The 20,153-nt window shown below is 34.7% G+C and overlaps 1 protein-coding gene across 1 annotated transcript in view; it reads left to right on the top strand.

The window, feature by feature from the left end:
• Positions 1-7,431: 7,431 nt before the first annotated feature.
• Positions 7,432-20,153, top strand: part of LOC132561483 (exostosin-1a-like) — an 80,456-nt gene continuing 67,734 nt past the window's right edge. Inside the window, exon 1 of the mRNA XM_060226192.1 lies at positions 7,432-8,348. Within this exon, the coding sequence (XP_060082175.1) occupies positions 7,432-8,348 (917 nt within the window). The remainder of the gene's footprint in view (positions 8,349-20,153) is intronic.

Raw genomic sequence — 20,153 nt, forward strand, 5'->3', positions numbered from 1 at the left:
TCAGTTAAATTGGAAACCTTACAATAAGCAATGGCTGACTGATTACATCTGAAGAGGATGTCATGGTGTTGAGGGTCGAAATGTCTGGAGATGTTTGAATTCCAACTAAAGCATCGGTCTTCAAAGCTCTATGTCTGGCCGAAGTAGTGATACAGTATTGATCTTTGGTCCACACTAAACATTGTATTTAGAGGGAGTATTTCGGAGGTGAAATACATCTAACAAGCAAATCACTCCCTTTTGTGGGCTTCATTCATCACTCCAAAACAGGCCACCTATATTGATATCATGGGGTCCGGCATCCATCCATCATCTGGCATTCGTCATCTTACAACTTCTACTATATATTGCAATTATTCATGAACAACTGTGAGGATTTTAATTAAATTTGGTCTGAAGCATCCTTGGGGAAAAGGGAACCAGTTTTGTGTAAATGATAGGTCCAGAGGGGCTGGGCCTTCAAAGAAAATCAATCAGTTTCTTTAAAATCTATCTTACTCTTTGGGAATTGCAGGATATTGTTCAAATTTGGTCTGAAATATGCTTGTGTAAAGGAAAGTCAGTTTTGTGTAAATGGTGGGCCTCGGGGCCCCCTGGGTCTAGAGGGATGGGGCCTAAAAGGGAAAATCTATCATTGTCTGTAAGATGTATCTTGTTCTTTGGGAATTGCAGGATATCGTCCATATTTGATCTGAAGCATGATTGGGTGAAAGGAAATCGGTGCTGTATAAAGCATGGGTTTCGGCCCCCTAAAGCCAGATGGGATAGGCCCAGCAAGGCAATCTAACCCCAAGTAGATTTAGTTCATTTTCATATCATTGCTTTGCACTATCAACAATTCATTTGGATCTTTGGTTCTTTGAAAAAGTTGTGATCCCAACTGTATAAATATAGCATTGCTGAGCATCAGGAGATAAACATTACTGATCAATTGTCCTGGGGACTGATCCCATCCCAGGACAGATCATGTCTTTGAAATTATTGAGATTATCATCTCATAACTTAATAGCATTGCCGGACATCAAGATTAACATCTGATCTCTGTTCACACCCCTAGGGAATTTGAAGCTGTATCTCTTAGATTAGGCTCATCAGTAGATGTATTTTCCTTCTAAAGAACTGTTAAGTTTTGCATTATTTACTTAAATATCCAAATGAGCAATACAGGCCCTTTATGTCTCTTGTTTTATGATCCTATTAAAACTACATTTCAGTTTCTCTCTGTACATTACATACGTAATATAACATAGTTTACCTGAACGAGGGGGTTGAAATGTCCTTTGATATGTTAAACATTTATTTGTATGCGTTCAAAATCTTCTAAAATGTAACCATTCATAACATCCCAAGTTGATATGATGTAACTTGGCATTAACCAATGACAGTATGAGGGTGAGAAACATGGAATAGCCCAACAAGGGATAAAAAAACAAGAAAATAGTAACATGTCAACATAAGCATAATCCAAATTCAAATTCCATAAAACTAGTTCGAAATATGAACAAAAGAAAACTTTACACGGATACCCCTGAATGGTACAAGGAGAAAAGGACCGGGAAGGGCAAGAGCATCTTCTGCTTCATCGAGGACATTCGCCATTTAAATCTTGGTCAATCCAAGTAAGCAATGCCATGTTCTTGAATGAGATCAAGGTATACAACAATGGGACAAACTTGTGAGCATCAAACACTTCCAGCTTGATATTACATAAAGAAATAGAAGATATTTCTCAACGAGATCACTATGACGACCACAAAAACTTCCCCATTATTTTCATCAATCTGCATCTTTTAACCCTTGTGTCATGAGTTTGTCCGTCAGTTGACGACATTGTGCACGAAAATTGCAATAATGGGAACAGGCCCTTGAATATCGAATCAACTGTGACAAATAAATACCATAGGTGGTGGATGCAGGGATATTGCTATCCAGAAATGGAAAATTACCAACAGAGAAATTTAAATCACGATGTTTATAACATTAAGTCTGGAAAGCTGTCTATGTTGGTTTTGTTGTAGAAAAAGATCGAGACACGCACCTGATGTAGAAGAGTCTGTAGCGTCTTTGACTTCCAATTCTTGTGGGTATAGACGATGGATGTGGTAAATAAATGTCTTGTTATTTAAAGGCAACACATCATCAATATACCTGAAAATGGAATTTAACGACTTTGCAAGGTCTTTTGGACCTGTTTCAATAAGCTCTTCAGAAAATTCAGTACCGTGTGAAAACAAAAACAAGTCAGCCGACAGAAGAGCACAGCTTGTGTATGAAGATCTAACCACCAAACTCGACGAAAATATTGTCAACCAGAAACTTTATCATTTTTATGATTTCATCCTCCATAAATCCGCTGTCATTTTAAAAAAGTATACCAAGAAGATCACACAGTGTACCAGTGATGATATTAGCAGAGAAATAGACTGGGATACTCGCATCAAGTATAAACATAACACTCTAACCAATCTGGTGATTTTGAGACTTTGACTGCCATAGCAAAACACAGATACTAATTTTTACTACTCTAGAAATACCAAGTTTACCCTCTACATTTATTTTGATAGAATAAAACAGTTAAAACTATTTCAATAAGTTGTGTTATTGTTTTGTACAACAGAAATGAGCGGAAGACAATGATTTCATAACACATTTCATTAAGTTCATAGTTTTGGCAGTTATTGGAAAGATGGGTCAGCGAATCATATTTTCTTAAATTTGTCAAAACCAAGATGTATCATTACTGATACACTGTGATCTTCCTATAGGTATACTATAAAAATTAGAGGGGGTCATATTTCTGTTGTCGGGACGAAGTAATGCCCATTTAATACATGTTTGTCAGAATAGTTGTACATAATGTGTAGCATATGTATATTGCTTATAATGTATGACAGTGTCACGTGTTGTCAATGGAGAAATGGCGGGTTATCACACCAGGAACAATAACTTATAAAAAAGAATGTGGTAATTAGGATTACACTGGTGTTGAGGGATCTGTTGCCATTCTGATGCCTTTTGTCCACCGACAGGATTATTGGACATATATCCAGGGTTTGTTTTCTTGATCGTAATATAACTCTAATTGTTCCTTTCCTTGGAATTTTCTCTTTCCTTTGAATTTTGTCTTTTAGTTTTGTCTCTTTCTTTAGAATTTCTTAGTAATTTAGAAATTTATCCTCAGCTGGTATGAATCCCTCTTGTGTTCGACTAGGTCACAGGGGACAAGGTTACAGACTGAACGAGCGTTTAAAATTAGTTGGATAAAGTACACCATTTTTTGTCCCATTAAGACATTGAAGAATCCAAGAAAAACAGTGGATTGCATGTGCAATCTGTCGTCTTCCAACAGATACTGGTCCAATAGTTTCAAGGATAATTCTAGGCAACTACTTTCAGTGTCCCATTGATGTACCAACTATAACATAACTTAATTTGTCATGAATGGTTATTTATTTACTTTTGTAACAGAAGACAAATCCATGTTACGAAAAACACAATTGCGAACCTATATACATTAATAATTAGATTAAAAATTTATAAATTACATTAAAAAGACATAAATGAGTTGGGAAATGTGCAAAGAAGGGCAACGAAACAAATACCGGGAATGAAAGACCTAAGCTATGAAAGCAGGCTAAGGACCTTAAATTGCCGACACTGAGGCTCAGAAGATTGAGAGGAGATATGATTCAAGTATACAAACTAACACATGGAGGATATGATAGAGCTGTCGCGGAGGATTTCCTGATACAAAACAATAACAAGAGTTAACACAGTTTTCCACTATTAAAAAGAAGGAGCAGACTAAATCTGAGGAAGTATTCTTTCTGTGAACAGGTGGTAAACCACTGGAATTCACTTCCTAATGCCGTTGTGACGTCACCAACAATCAAAACTTTCGAATCCCGATTGGAGAAACATTGGAGGCAAACTGAATGTGTTTATAATCATGAACTAGACAATAACACACGGATCCATTTTCGAGATATTAATTCTTTAAACTCTGATCTGGATATATAGGCTTAATAAGCTTGCGTCCATATATTATTATTATTATTATTTAATACTTCAACTATAAACTTGATTCGGAGTGGAAAAAAAATAATAGAGAACATGCTACTTCTAGTATCTGATTAAGCAGCTGCAGTATTTTGTCAATCTATGTCATATGGATACAGAAAGCGGAGTTTATAGTTAAACGAGAGGTAACTCGAGGTAGTTTCCATCACCGGAAAGCTATTTTTCAGGGGAAGTAACTCGTGTTAGTTTCCATAACCGAAACTATTTTTTGTATATATTCTTATGTTAGTTAGAACAATATGAAAACGTGTTATCAATAAATATATATATATATAAAATCAAATAAATGTAAATAACATTTTCAAAAATGTACAGACTCACAATTCTCGGCTGAGCATCTTTAATTATTGGATAAACAGCAGAGACAAATCGTGAATTAAACTGCATTTTACAGCTAATATTGTTCTTCTATGTTTTGTCAATGTTTTCAATGGCCAAATTATATCAGACGAAATGGACGATTAATTAAAACCAAACTTGACGGAAATGTCAACAAGTATATGGGAAAGTTCGATAGTACCCATGTAATTCACAAATTTCCGTGATTTCCACTATTTAAAAAAAAAAAAAACACAAAGTACGTCATGTGTATTGAGAAACCAAGCCACTATTCGCATGAATCAAAACGTGACGTGCATATTTTAAGAGGAGAAAAATTTGTACGCCGTGAAGGAAGCTGTGTAGCATGTGTAACCTATGTAAAACTTTTTACAATTTACACAGAAGTCTCGTCTCATAATGACATTGTCTATATTTACAATCATATGAGTTAGGATAAATATGATTGCCTACTGACGTTAATGCCGCGGTAAGGCTTCTAATGTATTTTATTTCCACATTACGTATGACACACACGTGTACACAGCACTTGTGTGTGTGGGTGAATATTTACGTTTCTGTAAACAAAGGCTTGCTTATGTTATGTTATGTGCTAAAGTTTATGCAAATATTGTTACTAGCCCACAGACAGATACACACTTGAAAGGAAACAGGTTCTCGATTGTAGTTCACTAAGTATGTTTGTTCTAATTTTTTGTATGTATAGAGTGTACACGACTTTTTTGTGAATAGAAACGCGCAATCATCAGTCGCATTATCCATGCACAGCCTTATATTATAACCGAAACTTTCTCGCATACACAAATCGCAAAACATATGGCGCACTTTAGCATGAACAAAAAGACATGATATATACACTGATCTATAAATAATTTCCGAGTTTCTCAATTTTCCATGAAAGGCACAATTTTGCAGCGACAGAGCGGAATGTGTTGTTTAACAAATTAAAATGGTACTTCCCTACCCGAGTCCGTATACTGATATACGAAGGGGTAATAAATAAATAAATAATGTGTTATTGCATTGTGAGAGTTCCCTCTGTCTCCTCTATTAGATGTGAAACTTTTTATATTGTCGTATACATGGTCCAGAGAGGACATTTCCTGATGACGGCAAGACACAACAGGATTTCTATACATTTATGTATGTACTACGTTTCTATACATTTATGTATGTACTACATTTCTCTACATTTATGTATGTACTACATTTATGTATATACTATATTTATGTATGTACTACATTTCTCTACATTTATGTATGTACTACATTTCTATACATTTATGTATGTACTACATTTCCCTACATTTATGTATGTACTACATTTGTATACATTTATGTATGTACTACATTTCTCTACATTTATGTATGTACTACATTTCTCTACATTTATGTATGTACTACATTTCTCTACATTTATGTATGTACTACATTTCTCTACATTTATGTATGTACTACATTTCTATACATTTATGTATGTACTACATTTCTCTACATTTATGTATGTACTACATTTATGTATGTACTATATTTATGTATGTACTACATTTGTATACATTTATGTATGTACTACATTTCTCTACATTTATGTATGTACTACATTTCTCTACATTTATGTATGTACTACATTTGTATACATTTATGTATGTACTACATTTGTATACATTTATGTATGTACTACATGTGTATACATTTATGTATGTACTACATTTCTTTACATTTATGTATGTACTACATTTGTATACATTTATGTATGTACTACATTTCTCTACATTTATGTATGTACTACATTTGTATACATTTATGTATGTACTACATTTCTATACATTTATGTATGTACTTCATTTCTCTACATTTATGTATGTACTACATTTCTCTACATTTATGTATACACTACATTTATGTATGTACTACGTTTGTATACATTTATGTATGTTCTCGATTTCTAGGCATTAGTGCTTTGTGACATTTTATAACGAATCTTTACACACATTTTTAGCGTAAACTTTATCGACATTAGCACATATGTACTGTTAAGTATTTAAACATAGATAGTGAATCATTATTCATGTGAAACTGAGCTTCATTTCCTTAAAATCAAAAATGATTTTACGCCAATTCTCATAATTCTTTATGCTACGGTGAAATCATGCGTCAGAGACATAAACACGGAATTGTCCCATCTGTTGAAATACTTCATCCGTTGAAAAACACTTTCAGTGTTGAATAAATATTTTAATATTTACTGTAAAATAAGATGCCAAAATGTACTCAAATGTTTAATATGTTAAGGTGCAGGTGTCAATATATTATGTGTAACATAGGAACATTAAAAACAGAAAAGGAAAATCCTTATAGTTTACTCACTTGAAATTAACATCAGCTTCAGATCAATATTACCGGGGACGTATAATACAGATCTGTGTTATACGCCTCTGATATTACATAATTTGTACTTTCGCATAGATGACATGACAATGTTAATTTCTGTCATGACATCATTCCGTAATACCCCTGTAAAATAAAATGAAATTGTAGACTCGTAATACACACTGAAACTATCTACAATATCGTTATCAAATCTAGACCGGCTGCATTTCTAGACAGACCTTAACGTTAGGGTGTAACTGTAACCTTTAATCCGGTACAAAACACCGAACCATGAATGGGGTTTAAGGGGCTTAAAAGGATGGCCGGCTTTTATTCTTATTGCAGTAAAGTTATATTTGGATTATGGTAATTAATCGGTAGTTAAAGCACTGAAAGGTGTCATGAACGCCATAGCAACCTGCTAATCAATACACACTGTGTATTGTACACGTGTGTGTGGAATTCCCCTAAATGTGCCTCGTTTTGACCTCGCACATGTGTACACTCTCCTGACATCCAAGATGGCGCTTTCTATGTGAACGGGTGGAGAGTGTAGGTAAATTTTTGTTTAGTTTGGGTAGTTCTCGGAACAGGATGGTTACAGAAAAATGACAGGCTAGTATTTATGACTTCAGATGTTCCATGCAGGCTGTTCAGCGATATTCTCTGCTACTCGCCGTAGGAATTTTACTATTAATTCTCTATTATGGCTTGAATACAAATTTTAAAAATGGAGGAAAGGTTCGGTCCTTGTTTACCCTTCGAAGGGAAAATCTCAGATCGTTTACCGATTCTGAAGACTACAGTTTTGCTGAAGATCTGCACATGTCCCCAAAACATCGACGTGAAAGGGCGTCAGAGTCGAAAAAGAGACAAAAATGTCGAATGGAATCGTGTTTCGATTTGTCAAGGTGTCGGAAAGATTTCAAAGTATACCTGTATCCACTGGAGGAGAGGGTATCGGAAACATATAGCAAACTGGTCTCGGCGATCCAGGAATCGAGATACTATACCACCGATCCGCAAGAAGCATGCGTGTTTGTGTTATCTATAGACACAATAGATAGAGATGTACTTAGTCAAGATTATTCTAAAAATATTCAAGCTAGAATTGAACAATTAGAACATTGGAATAATGGAAGAAATCATATTATATTTAATCTGTATTCAGGGACGTGGCCCGATTATACAGAAAATTTGGATTTCAATATTGGCGATGCGATGTTGGCTAAAGCCAGTATGTCGGTGCATAAGTTCCGTCATGGGTTTGATATTTCGTTTCCTCTCATTGGTAAAGACCACCCGCAAAAGGGTGGAGAGAGAGGTCATGTGTACAGTTCATCAAACAACATTCCTCCATTCCGTCATTACTTATTAGGATTTAAAGGAAAACGTTATTTAACGGGGATAGGATCAGAAACAAGAAATTCTTTATATCATATTCATAATGGAGAGGATATAGTGTTGTTGACTACATGTCGACATGGAAAGAGTTGGCAGAAGAAAGCGACTGAATTGAACGACACTAGATGCGAGACTGACAACATTGAATATGACAGGTAATTTCAAGTCTGATTATGTTTTTTAGTTTGATTTATTGTTAAGATTTTCATTCCCGATACGAGACTGTCAACATCATACTTGACAGGTAACAGATATATAACGTCTTGATTATGTTTTAAAATGATTTCTTAATATGATTATCATTAATGAAAATATTTAAGATGGTTCTTATGAAAGCGATTACAGGGCAGTACTGTGTTACTCTTTAATATAACATAATGCTATTGATGGCACACCCAGGTTCCGGTATCGGGCATCGATTGCCAAGTTTTGTATAAAGTACTTGAAACAAGGGTACAAGTAGGTCACATATATCACTGTAAAAGTAGACCATAAAAGTAAGATTAAACTGGGCTTACAATCACAATAGACAATGTGTGTACTATTTATGGAGCAGCTAATTGTATTGAACTTCTAAACTATCTAAACACACGTGTTTCATAGAATTGAGCTATCGGTATTTTACTGAGAACTTCTAAACTCAACTTATCACAAAGATGTGTAATATATTTGAGCCTCCTTTACTACACTGTGGGCTGCTAAACTCAACTGACCAGATCTATATGTACTATAATTGAGCTGCCTTCTAATCTCAGCAGACTTGTACTATAATTGGGCTACTATATATGTATTATACTGTGGGCTTCTAACGTCAACTGATCAGATATATGTGATATAATTGAGCTGCCTTCTAAACTAAGCAGCCATGTGTACTATAATTGAGCTACTATATATGTATTATACTGTGGGCTTCTAACGTCAACTGATCAGATATATGTGATATAATTGAGCTGCCTTCTAAACTAAACAGCCATGTGTACTATAATTGAGCTACTATATATGTATTATAATGTGGGCTTCTAAACTCAACTGACTATAATTGATCTACCAGTATCACCATATTTTCTGGGTTATAAGCCATATTTTTTCCTCGGCGGTCAAGCTTTCAGCTTATATACTGATGCAGCTAATATGTAGACGAAAAAAAAAATCGGCAGAATGAAAACAAAAAAAATGAATAATATCGTCTGGACATCGGTTCCGGACCTTAATGTATTTCAGAACAGGAGTATCACTTGTACTATTGACCTGCATGACCTCACGCCCTGATAATTTTGGTTGCTGTAACATGTCACGCTTCCAGAAAGAATGAAAAATAGTGATTTAAACCAAGAATACCAGTATGAGATGTCACTACCAAGTTTTTAGGTTTTTAGAACAGATTGTCAAAAGCTTTCATTTGCAACCGTTTAAGATTTTAAGATTGAAATAAAAATTAAATTCTTGTGGATTTAATTAATCGTACCTTTTGATATGAATCACAATAATATCTTCTGAACTCTCATGGTAGCTTCGGAAGCCATAGCGTGGGTATCGGGTCAAACTTTAGAATGACCGCCATGTTTGTTAACGATAGGAAAGATATCGTTTAACTAACAAGAAATAATATGGGATTGTAAGAATTTTGTCACCATGCAAGGGCCTTCGCTAATATTTAACTGTACAGACACAGATTGAGATATTGTTAAGTTAGCGATACATAACATCAGGCTCTATATCTTTTCATAGACAATCTTTGAAGGCTGTCAAGCCAGACAAGTTAGATAATTGTTATTTTACATTTTTGAAACACATCAAGAAAATAAAGGATTATCTCTATATAATTCATTTGCAAACTTATATTAAATGTTTCACTGAGTATTTAGATAAATTGCCTTCCATTGGCTGTTATATCAACAAACTTTGGTCAACATAAGGGTTACCACATTGTAAGAATGGGTTGGCTTATATTCCAGTGCTTTGTATATGTGGCTCAAATAGAAAAAAATTTACTAAAACCAATCCTGTGGCTTATACTCTGGTGTGGTTTGTAGCCCGAAAAATATGGTACACTGAGGACTTCTAAGTGCAACTGTGTGTACGATAATTTAGCGATGCCTGAATTAAACTAAGGTCTTCTAAGCTCACCTGAACAGATTAATGTGCTCTATAATTGAGTTACTTGTAATAAAACTGAGGGCTTCTAGACTCTGGATATGTGCGCTTGTGAAAGTTTCATTGTCAGTGCTGCTTGCATTGGTTCTTTTAAGTTTACTTGTTATAACTAAATGATTACAATATTTCAGAGAAAAAATTACAAATGGTTACCGGTATGTAAAAGTGTTGGTCATATATGGTTGTAACAAAGAAAAGTGTATAGCTATTTGTGGGTTTGAAGCAAGGACCAGCTGTCTCAAGCCAGATTTCATGATAACAGTACATAATACTGGTGCTTATAACTATCTTAAAATCTACTCTCGCTGGCTCTGATGGAAGTGTGCTAGAGGATCTTACTCTGAAAGAAAACTAAAGTACTGAGAAAAAACCACAGGTGGGCAGGTGACTATACCTTTTCATGTCTATTTGGAGAATTGAAGCCTAATCATATGGTCCCCCTAGTAATAGCTGAGTGTGTTAAGACACTGCGCCATTCAGTCTCTGAATACTCAAGATCAGTGTGTACTTGTTCACCTGCAAGCCAGTTCCATCTAAGGTACAAGTTAGATAATTAATAGTTGAAAGGTTTATAGCACATTTTGATGTGCTTCATGTCTGATTTTTAGCAAATGAAAAATAAACCGTGTAGTTTTGTCCTGAAGCATTGTTGAGTTATATGTACATGTACATTACAACAGGACATTTCAAATAACTTCTTGAGTTTACTTTGTAACTTTGTTTTATGTATGTGATGTAATTTGTGTCTGGATAAAGGGGCAGATTGTCTAAAAAATTTGACAATTTACGTGTGCCCTGCTGTTGTTATCACTTCATTGATCATATATCTATTCCAATAATATGCATCATATGAACATTTTTTTGTTAGGATCCAATACCAGTATTGGAACATACCGTTGATATTACTTACAAAAAAATATCATGTACATTAATATGTATAACTAGGGGTTGTCTCGAAATAAGTTATAACTCACATTCTGAAAGTTCAGTCTGATACCTCCAGACGTTTTCCACAACCATGTCGACATCAAGGTAACAAAGGTTTACTGTACATATATATAGTACCAAACATCTAAATACAATATGATATAAGTCTGATGATAGTAACAATATACATTTGATGGTATGTACAAAATAGGTATAATTAAAGGTACAATATAGGTCTGATTATAGGTACAGTGTAGGTCTGATTATAGGTACAATGTAGGTCTGATTATAGGTACAATGTAGGACTGATTATAGGTACAATGTAGGTCTGATTATAGGTACAATGTAGGTCTGATTATAGGTACAATGTTAGTCTGATTATAGGTACAATGTAGGTCTGATTATAGGTACAATGTAGGTCTGGTTATAGGTACAATGTAGGTCTGATTATAGATACAATGTAGGTCTGATTATAGGTACAATGTAGGTCTGATTATAGGTACAATGTAGGTCTGATTATAGGTACAACGTACGTCTGATTATAGGTACAATGTTAGTCTGGTTATAGGTACAATGTAAGTCTGATTATAGGTACAATGTAGGTCTGATTATAGGTACAATATAGGTCTGATTATAGATACAATGTAGGTCTGATTATAGGTACAATGTAGGTCTGATTATAGGTACAATGTAGGTCTGATTATAGGTACAATGTAGGTCTGATTATAGGTACAATGTAGGTCTGATTATAGGTACAATGTAGGTCTGATTATAGGTACAATGTAGGTCTGATTATAGGTACAATGTAGGTCTGATTATAGGTACAATATAGGTCTGATTATAGGTACAATATAGTTCTGATGAAATGTACAATATGCATCTTAATTTTGATTGATTTGTTTTTGTTCAGAATTTTGTTTACCATCTTTTAATTAAATGATGATATTGATTAAAAATCAGATGTGTTCTAGGAAATACAAGAAATTATTTTCCTTTTAGGTGAACAAAATCTTATATGTCTGATATTTCTAGTCACAAACCTGCTGATGGTTTTACTGGCTGAAAGCTCTGAAGGATGTCAGATGTTTATCTACCTTAGACTTAGACAGGATGTAACCTAAAGCTTGCATCAAGGAAGTCCTTAATGCTTTTGACACATTTTGATATAGAAAAGGAAAACATCTTTATATTTTCGGGTGCTGATATAATCAATGGATCATAATTTGAGACTTTCTTACCAGGTACCTAGCCCGGTACATGTAATGATGTAGTTTCCAAGTAGTCGTGGTATTGACGTTTTGGAAGGAACTAACTTGTTTCTTAAATTTCATTGTGATTCAATTCTGCCTTGAGTGTTAATTCAAACAGGATTCTGTTGCAGTTATTTTTGCTGCCAAATCTATGTAGGTTTTAATACTTTGGCTGTTTTCCCTTATTGATCCAGTCATAGCCCATGTTTCTTAATAAGCCCACCCATAATCATACTATTACAAATCATTGCAATTTCACTGCCCTGCAATAAGCCCACCCCTAACTTTGGGTAAGAATTTGTAGGTTGGGCCCCATATACTTAATGGCAGATTAAATGTTATAGAAAACCTGATCGTGAAAGCCACTTTTACCTAGTGATAAAAGCTGTATTAGGAACATAAAAAAATTGACTAAGAATTATAAATCAATGCAAACATTCCATTTAAAATGTACAAATTAATGTTTAGGTAGAGCGGGTTATCTCTGAACATCAATGTAATAAACACATAAATTATTATACCAGTAAACTCAGTGTTGTTACACGGTATCATATATATTTATGATGTTAAAGGTGAACTCTCCCACACAACATTTTAATGTTCCCGATTGAATTTCAGTAATTAGATTTTTATGCCTCTGTATCATCCCATAGTCTTGATATTGAAACGTTACTGTGTGGTATAACCTTCAATGTAATTCGAAAAATTGGAAAGGTCAGACAACAAAAATAGGAATCCATTGTATTCCATTGATAGGTCAGATCCCTGCTCACTGATGTAGATGAAATGATTTAGCATGTTTTATAATGACTTAATGTACAAATTATATATATACTAAAGTAGCAAATCAGATCAAAAACTGAAAAGAACATAAATTCCTTCAAATATGTGCATGACTGAAGAAGTGTTATTTGATGTGTAGGTGTAAAATGTGGTTCTTGTGTACGTATGTGATGGTAGGAGATAAGCAACATATTACTTACATTTAAAATGTGTAGTGTTAATGACTGAAAGCAGGAGACAGAAGATCAGACTTTACAACCTCGGTGAAGAATCTGAGGTGTTCGATCTGGTCTAGACATCTGCAGGTCAGCTTGTGTTCCTCAGAAAATTGAGATGGATGTACTTGTGGCCTTGATCAATGCATCATATACCCCACTTGATTTGGGAAGCAAGTGACACGCCTCCTGCATGTGTGCATGTATATTCTCCCTCCAGCCCTCCCCTATGTTAAATAAGTTCAGTTTTGAAATACTTTAGTACAATAGTGTATTTCTTTGAAATTAAATTCGTTAATTGATTGAGAAGTGGTGTTGTGGTGATTAATCATAAAATAGAAACAAAAGTACTGGTTAATGTGTTTATAAGCAACTATGTGACCAATAACAGGAACTTGTATAGTATTTTCTTTTTGCCTGACGTTAAATACATTTATACTAGGGGTGACAATTGAGGCAAAATAAGCTATCATGATAGTATTGCGATAGTAAAATTAGTATTGCAATAATCAAGTGACTGTTGCGGTACTATCATGATAGTTTCATTTTACTTTTAAAATATGTTAAAATGTGTTTTCTGACCCAGAAATAAAGCAAAGTCACTAACCATTTAGATGTACCAGAAATCTCAATTTAGCAAATTCTAAAACTGTTTTTCATTTTTTCATAGTATTCATTCTAAATATTACCATGCTATTCTCTGGTGTTTGTTGTAAAAATCATAAGCTGGACTCAAGACTAATATTTTTATATAAGTCTTGGTTTTACAAAAAAAAATATTATAATTCCTCGTTATTTCAAACTTGTTTGATTTTTTAAAATGTAATTAATTGATTCAACATTCATATGATTACCCGGGTATTTGGTTTTGACAGTAAGTTTGACATAATTCATACATCGTTGGCAGAGCTGTGTCAAAAAAACTTCTAGTAATAAAGTTAGGACAATATAGCTGTTTACCATAATGAAGGTGCTTGTAATTTCACAAACAGTAGATTGATTGAGGCAAGTTTTGTGACACTTTGTCATGAAATTTTACAAAACAAAAAAGCTGTCCTACTGCTGTTTTTTGCCTTTATATTGGAACTATTTTTAAAATGCTGCTGTCTTCTGTCATGTTGTTTATCCAAATGAGTCATTTCAAGGATGGGTCTAAAACATGGTATAACACTTGTGAAATAGAAACTCTTGTGGATGTAACAACTTGTGCTTAAAATTCTGTTTCCGTTCTGAGTTCGTGAATGTGCTATTTTTTAAATTAAGATTTCATATATAAACAAAGGCTTGCAACCTGTTGGCTATAACTCAATGAAAAATCTTGCTTCCATGCAGCATTTTTGTTTAGTTATAAAACTTTGGTTAACAATCAATAGTTGAACAACCTATTGCGATAGTTATTGGCTTTAAAAGCTATTATAATACATTGATAAGAAGACTTATTGTTATGCCATTATTTACACTAGTTCTTGCAGTTATTTGCTGAGTGTATATCCTTAAGAGTCATCTATAGACAGGGTAGTAGTTGGTGCCTTCCTCATTGAACAACATACAGAAGGCCCAGTACATGCCATCTTTCCCAAGAAACACAATCATGTCAGACCAGTTATCAGAATAGTGATTATATAGCATCTATGTGAACAGGACACTTTAGCCAGGGTTATATTGAGACAGGGCCACTTACTCTAGTAACTGGTGGCTACCACTCCTAACAACATAAAGAAGGGTTATCTCATGTCATTCTGAACAGTTGTAGTAAAGTGTCTTACCCATAGTGTAGGAACTTAATTGTTCTACTGTTTTATCTAACTGGTACTGGTATCTTACCGGTAAGTAAGACAGGACCATAGTGTGTGTATAGTGTGGGAACTGTATTGTTCTTCTGTTAAATCTGACTTTTACAAATTAATGACCTGTTAATAAGACAGGACCATAGTGTGTGTATTGTGTGGGAACTGTATTGTTCTATTGTTAAATCTGACTTTTACAAATTAATGACCGGTTAGTAAGACAGGACCATAGTGTGTGTATTGTGTGGGAACTGTATTATTCTATTGTTAAATCTGACTTTTACAAATTAATGACCGGTTAGTAAGACAGGACCATAGTGTGTGTATTGTGTGGGAACTGTATTATTCTATTGTTAAATCTGACTTTTACAAATTAATGACCGGTAAGTAAGACAGGACCATAGTGTGTGTATTGTGTGGGAACTGTATTGTTCTATTGTTAAATCTGACTTTTACAAATTAATGACCGGTAAGTAAGACAGGACCATAGTGTGTGTATAGTGTGGGAACTGTATTGTTCTATTGTTAAATCTGACTTTTACAAATTAATGACCGGTAAGTAAGACAGTGTGTATATACCATAGTGTGTGTATCTGTGACTGGGGAACATAGTGTGTGTATATATTAGTGTGTGTTGTTCTTCTGTTAAATCTGACTTTTACAAATTAATGACCGGTAAGTAAGACAGGACCATAGTGTGTGTATAGTGTGGGAACTGTATTGTTCTGTTGTTAAATCTGACTTTTACAAATTAATGACTGGTAAGTAAGACAGGACCATAGTGTGTGTATATAGTGTGGGAACTGTATTGTTCAATTGTTAAATCTGACTTTTACAAATTAAGGTTTACATACTTTTGACCATAGTGTGTGTATATAGTGTGGGAACTGTATTGTTCTATTGTTAAATCTGACTTTTACAAATTAATGACCGGTAAGTAAGACAGGACCATAGTGTGTGTATATAGTGTGGGAACTGTATTGTTCTATTGTTAAATCTGACTTTTACAAATTAATGACCGGTAAGTAAGACAGGACCATAGTTTGTGTATATAGTGTGGAAACCATAAGTCACATAGTGCAATGTGATGAAGAGTGATGCAATGTGGTGCTGGAGTGTCAAAGCGGCGTAAGGTAGTGCAGACAGTGTAAAGCGGTCTTGCAATTTTGTGCCAGGTGGTACTAGGTAACTTACAGAGATGGTGTGATGGCGGCTCAAGGTTGCAGTATAGTTCAACTGCGAAGAGGAGGTTTTGTAGGCCACAATCTACTGACTGAGGTATGGCAGCCCTCAAAGTTGCCAATACTTGAAGTTGTTATACACATTTCATCGATGTCAAATCATGTCACTTCTCTAAGTTATGTCATATTCTGCTCCATATTTTTTTTACTGTAAGGCTATAGGTATATAATTACTTTCATGTAATAACTAATGCATTTATTTAATGAAATACCACAAACTTTGTACACAAATGTATCCATGTGACAGTCATGAATATTCTTAAGTTTCTTCTGGAAAAATCCACTTGTATCAGTTTGGCTCAGTCGGTTAGTCTGCTGTCAGTGTTTTGTGACCAGGTGGAGTATTGGATTATTGACCATATCAGTGTTGCAAGGTTTGTTAAGCCCCAAACAAGACAAGGAAGGAGACCTATCAGTGTCAGGTATGATGGATCTAGAAGTTACATTCACCGTCATTCATAGCAGTTTGACAACATTCACATTTCTAGAATTACCTAAATTTAACATGGCTACATTAAATCAATATTTGATTCATAAAAATAAGAAAAAAAAATAATGATTGTTAATAGGGCATTTTGTAGTTAATATCTCATGCTTTTTGAAGAGAAGTCGGATATTAATTTGGAGATGTCTGTCTGTGTATGTTTGTCTGTCTCGCTTTAGTGTCTATGTGATGCTGTCATTAATATCAATAAATTTCTATCAAATTTGGTTTACATAGGTATCTTACTATCCTTCAGTCTTTGACTACCGACGTTAGATGACGTTTATGCATAATTAATCAAGCAGTGATTGGCCAATTGATTTTGGTGTGTTGTGATGCCCTCGTGGTCTTGTGTATGGAAATACATAGATACTCAACGATAGAATTTAACATTATCAAAAGTATTTAATAAATCAATTGATAGAAAGTATACAGTTGAAGTTCATTTTGGAGCATGATAGATTTTGGGATGGATCAATTGGCCTTATCCATATAGTCCCGATTTGTCCTCAATCGATCATTGTGGGATTAATTAGACAAAAGAGTTCGGAATTGAGCAAACATCCCAAATAACCTCTGCCAATTGGCTAACGCACTTACTGAGGAATGGAATATTTCTCTACAGGCAATGTCTATCTGAACTCCATACCATGCAGAATTACATACGCTATAGCTGTTTGGGGAGGGCACACACAATATTAGGGATTTTTCAGACAATTGCTGTTATTTCAACTTTGTGTACATTTTGGTTCTCTTAATCATGAAGTCCTTATCTGTTAAAAATCTCAGAAAATTTGAAGATGGATGGCCCAATATTTGAAGATAACTATTACATTTCACATTTAGGCATATTGCTTGTATCATAAAACTAATCGGTACAGTCGAAGTTGTGTGTCCTTTTTCTCTTAGTATAGATATTCATAGGACCAGGGTTTTGTTTAGATAGATATCGGTATCAAGAAGATATTCTTAGATCAGGGTTATATTTAGGTCAATTGCAGTAGCCTTCATTCAAGTCTTGGTATCATGCCATCCATTAACAGCTGGCAATTAAAAAATTTCAAGACATTCACAGCCATTGAATCTAAAATAGCATGCATTGTGTAGTTCTGGTTGTTAGCTATCTTGAGGACTCCTCAAAGGAATTCACTTTGATTTTCGTCCAGCAACCGTTGTCTAGATGACTGGAAAGGCCGGATGTGGTTTTTGTTCGGTGTTTTTTCACATTGTTACACACGTTACATGAATGAGTACAAAAACTGTTGTATCAACAATCCAAGAGTGGAATGTGAATTTTGGAATTATATGTTAATGTTGGCACTTGATTTCATAGATAAATCCTGATCATAGAATGCACTAGCTAGTGCTGTAATGCATGTCAGTTTTGTTATCTCATTATCATTTCATGGCCATAGATCAGTATATTTAGAGTAATTACACATTCGATGAAAATAAAACTATTATGAATATAGAGATAACAAGGATGAGAGCCAACGCCATGGTGCTAGGTGTAGGTAGGGGTGTTCCTGATATCCCTGGCTTGGATACCACCCGGTATGCAGGGCGATTGAGGAATAGGGACAAAACAAAAGCAAGTATCAATCGCAACAAGCTCAGGTTAAGTGGGTATTAGGTGTATTCGATCTACGAATTACGATTATGAATATAGATCTTTTGTCATCTGTACTGATATAGAGATAATCTTAAAATAAGGCGAGGAGAGTTGTATACAATCTTTGATTTAAAGTAGTGAGCAATGTTCCTTATTAATCCTGAATGAGGGTACATACAGATTTCCTCTTATTACACAAATTATTCGTTGTAGCCCAGTTTTATAATACATGGGAGAATATTGAGGGCTGGGGATGTATGACTGGGCTTATTACCAGGCACCATGGGCTTTATAGAGACTTGGTACCATATAAACTTTATTGTACAACAATTATGAAACATCTTTTTTCAATTTTTTATTTATCACTCTTTTTTTGCCCAAATGGAAGCGCAATGGTTCTTAGTGTGGCATGAGACAGGAACACCTATATTAAACAATCTGGTCAGGCAAATGAACCTCATACAAATCCTGAACACCTAGCTTAAGATGAGGAGAGAGTATGCCACACTGCACCATTCAACTTGATATGATACACATTGGAAATATGTATTGCCATAAAATTAAAATCCCAGTTGTATTTAAACCAGGGCAAGGCTGTCTTTTTAGAATAAATCTGCTATGCCCAGTGATGGTACCAACTGGCAGGGTTGGGACGATGACATTTATAGTGTTTTCATTCTACCGGTTAGCTATCAGATTGATTTAGATAGTATAACACCAGTGCCTCCCTGTGTAAATATATACCAATGTAGGAATCGCATGTGAAGACAACATCATTCCATGAAACCTTGATGACTAAGTCTTCATGACATCACATCAAACAGCACAAGGCAGCAACAATTGGAGACATCTTATTTACTACCATATCAAGCAGGAGAAATGCACAATTTAAAGAGACTCATAGGATCTTTAGGAATAAACTGTTTATTGATTAGCCTACCATTATAGGCTCAAGGGGCCTGTATTACAAATCTCGTTTTCATGTGCTGATTTCAACTTGCATTCAAGCAATTGGTGGTATTACCACAGTTTCTTTGCTGTGATAGAACAATGTTGGCAGTGTTGTTTGTGAGAGTTCACTCTTCACTCTGTTTCTATAAACGTCTTTTTAAAGCCAGACTTGTGCCACATGACCAGTGCATGTGTCTAGCTTAAAGACCCTTACGGGGATACACATACACTCATGTAGGCCATTATTTCTGGGGGAGTAGGCAGAAAATGTCACTTTTTGTCAGCCACTTAAATCACACTACAAGTCAGTAAGGTCTGCACTCCCGGTTACAGAATTACCGCAGTTTATTTTCCACATGTACATGTGAGGAAGACTGCAGACTCTTTCCCCAGGCCTGTCAAGTTCTGATCATTGTATAGCAGAGGTATATATCTACAGGTAATTGTCTGAGTCTGTTTATTCTAGAGATTTTAATTTATCGGGTTGGCTGTTTGACTGCTGACAGATAATTTTGTACCTCAAAATTGGGTTGAAAAATCTGTACATTTGTAATAA

Source organism: Ylistrum balloti, unplaced genomic scaffold (genome assembly GCF_031769215.1).
Source record: "Ylistrum balloti isolate Yb309-2 unplaced genomic scaffold, AGI_CSIRO_Ybal_v1 Utg371212, whole genome shotgun sequence".
Classification (NCBI taxonomy): domain Eukaryota; kingdom Metazoa; phylum Mollusca; class Bivalvia; order Pectinida; family Pectinidae; genus Ylistrum; species Ylistrum balloti.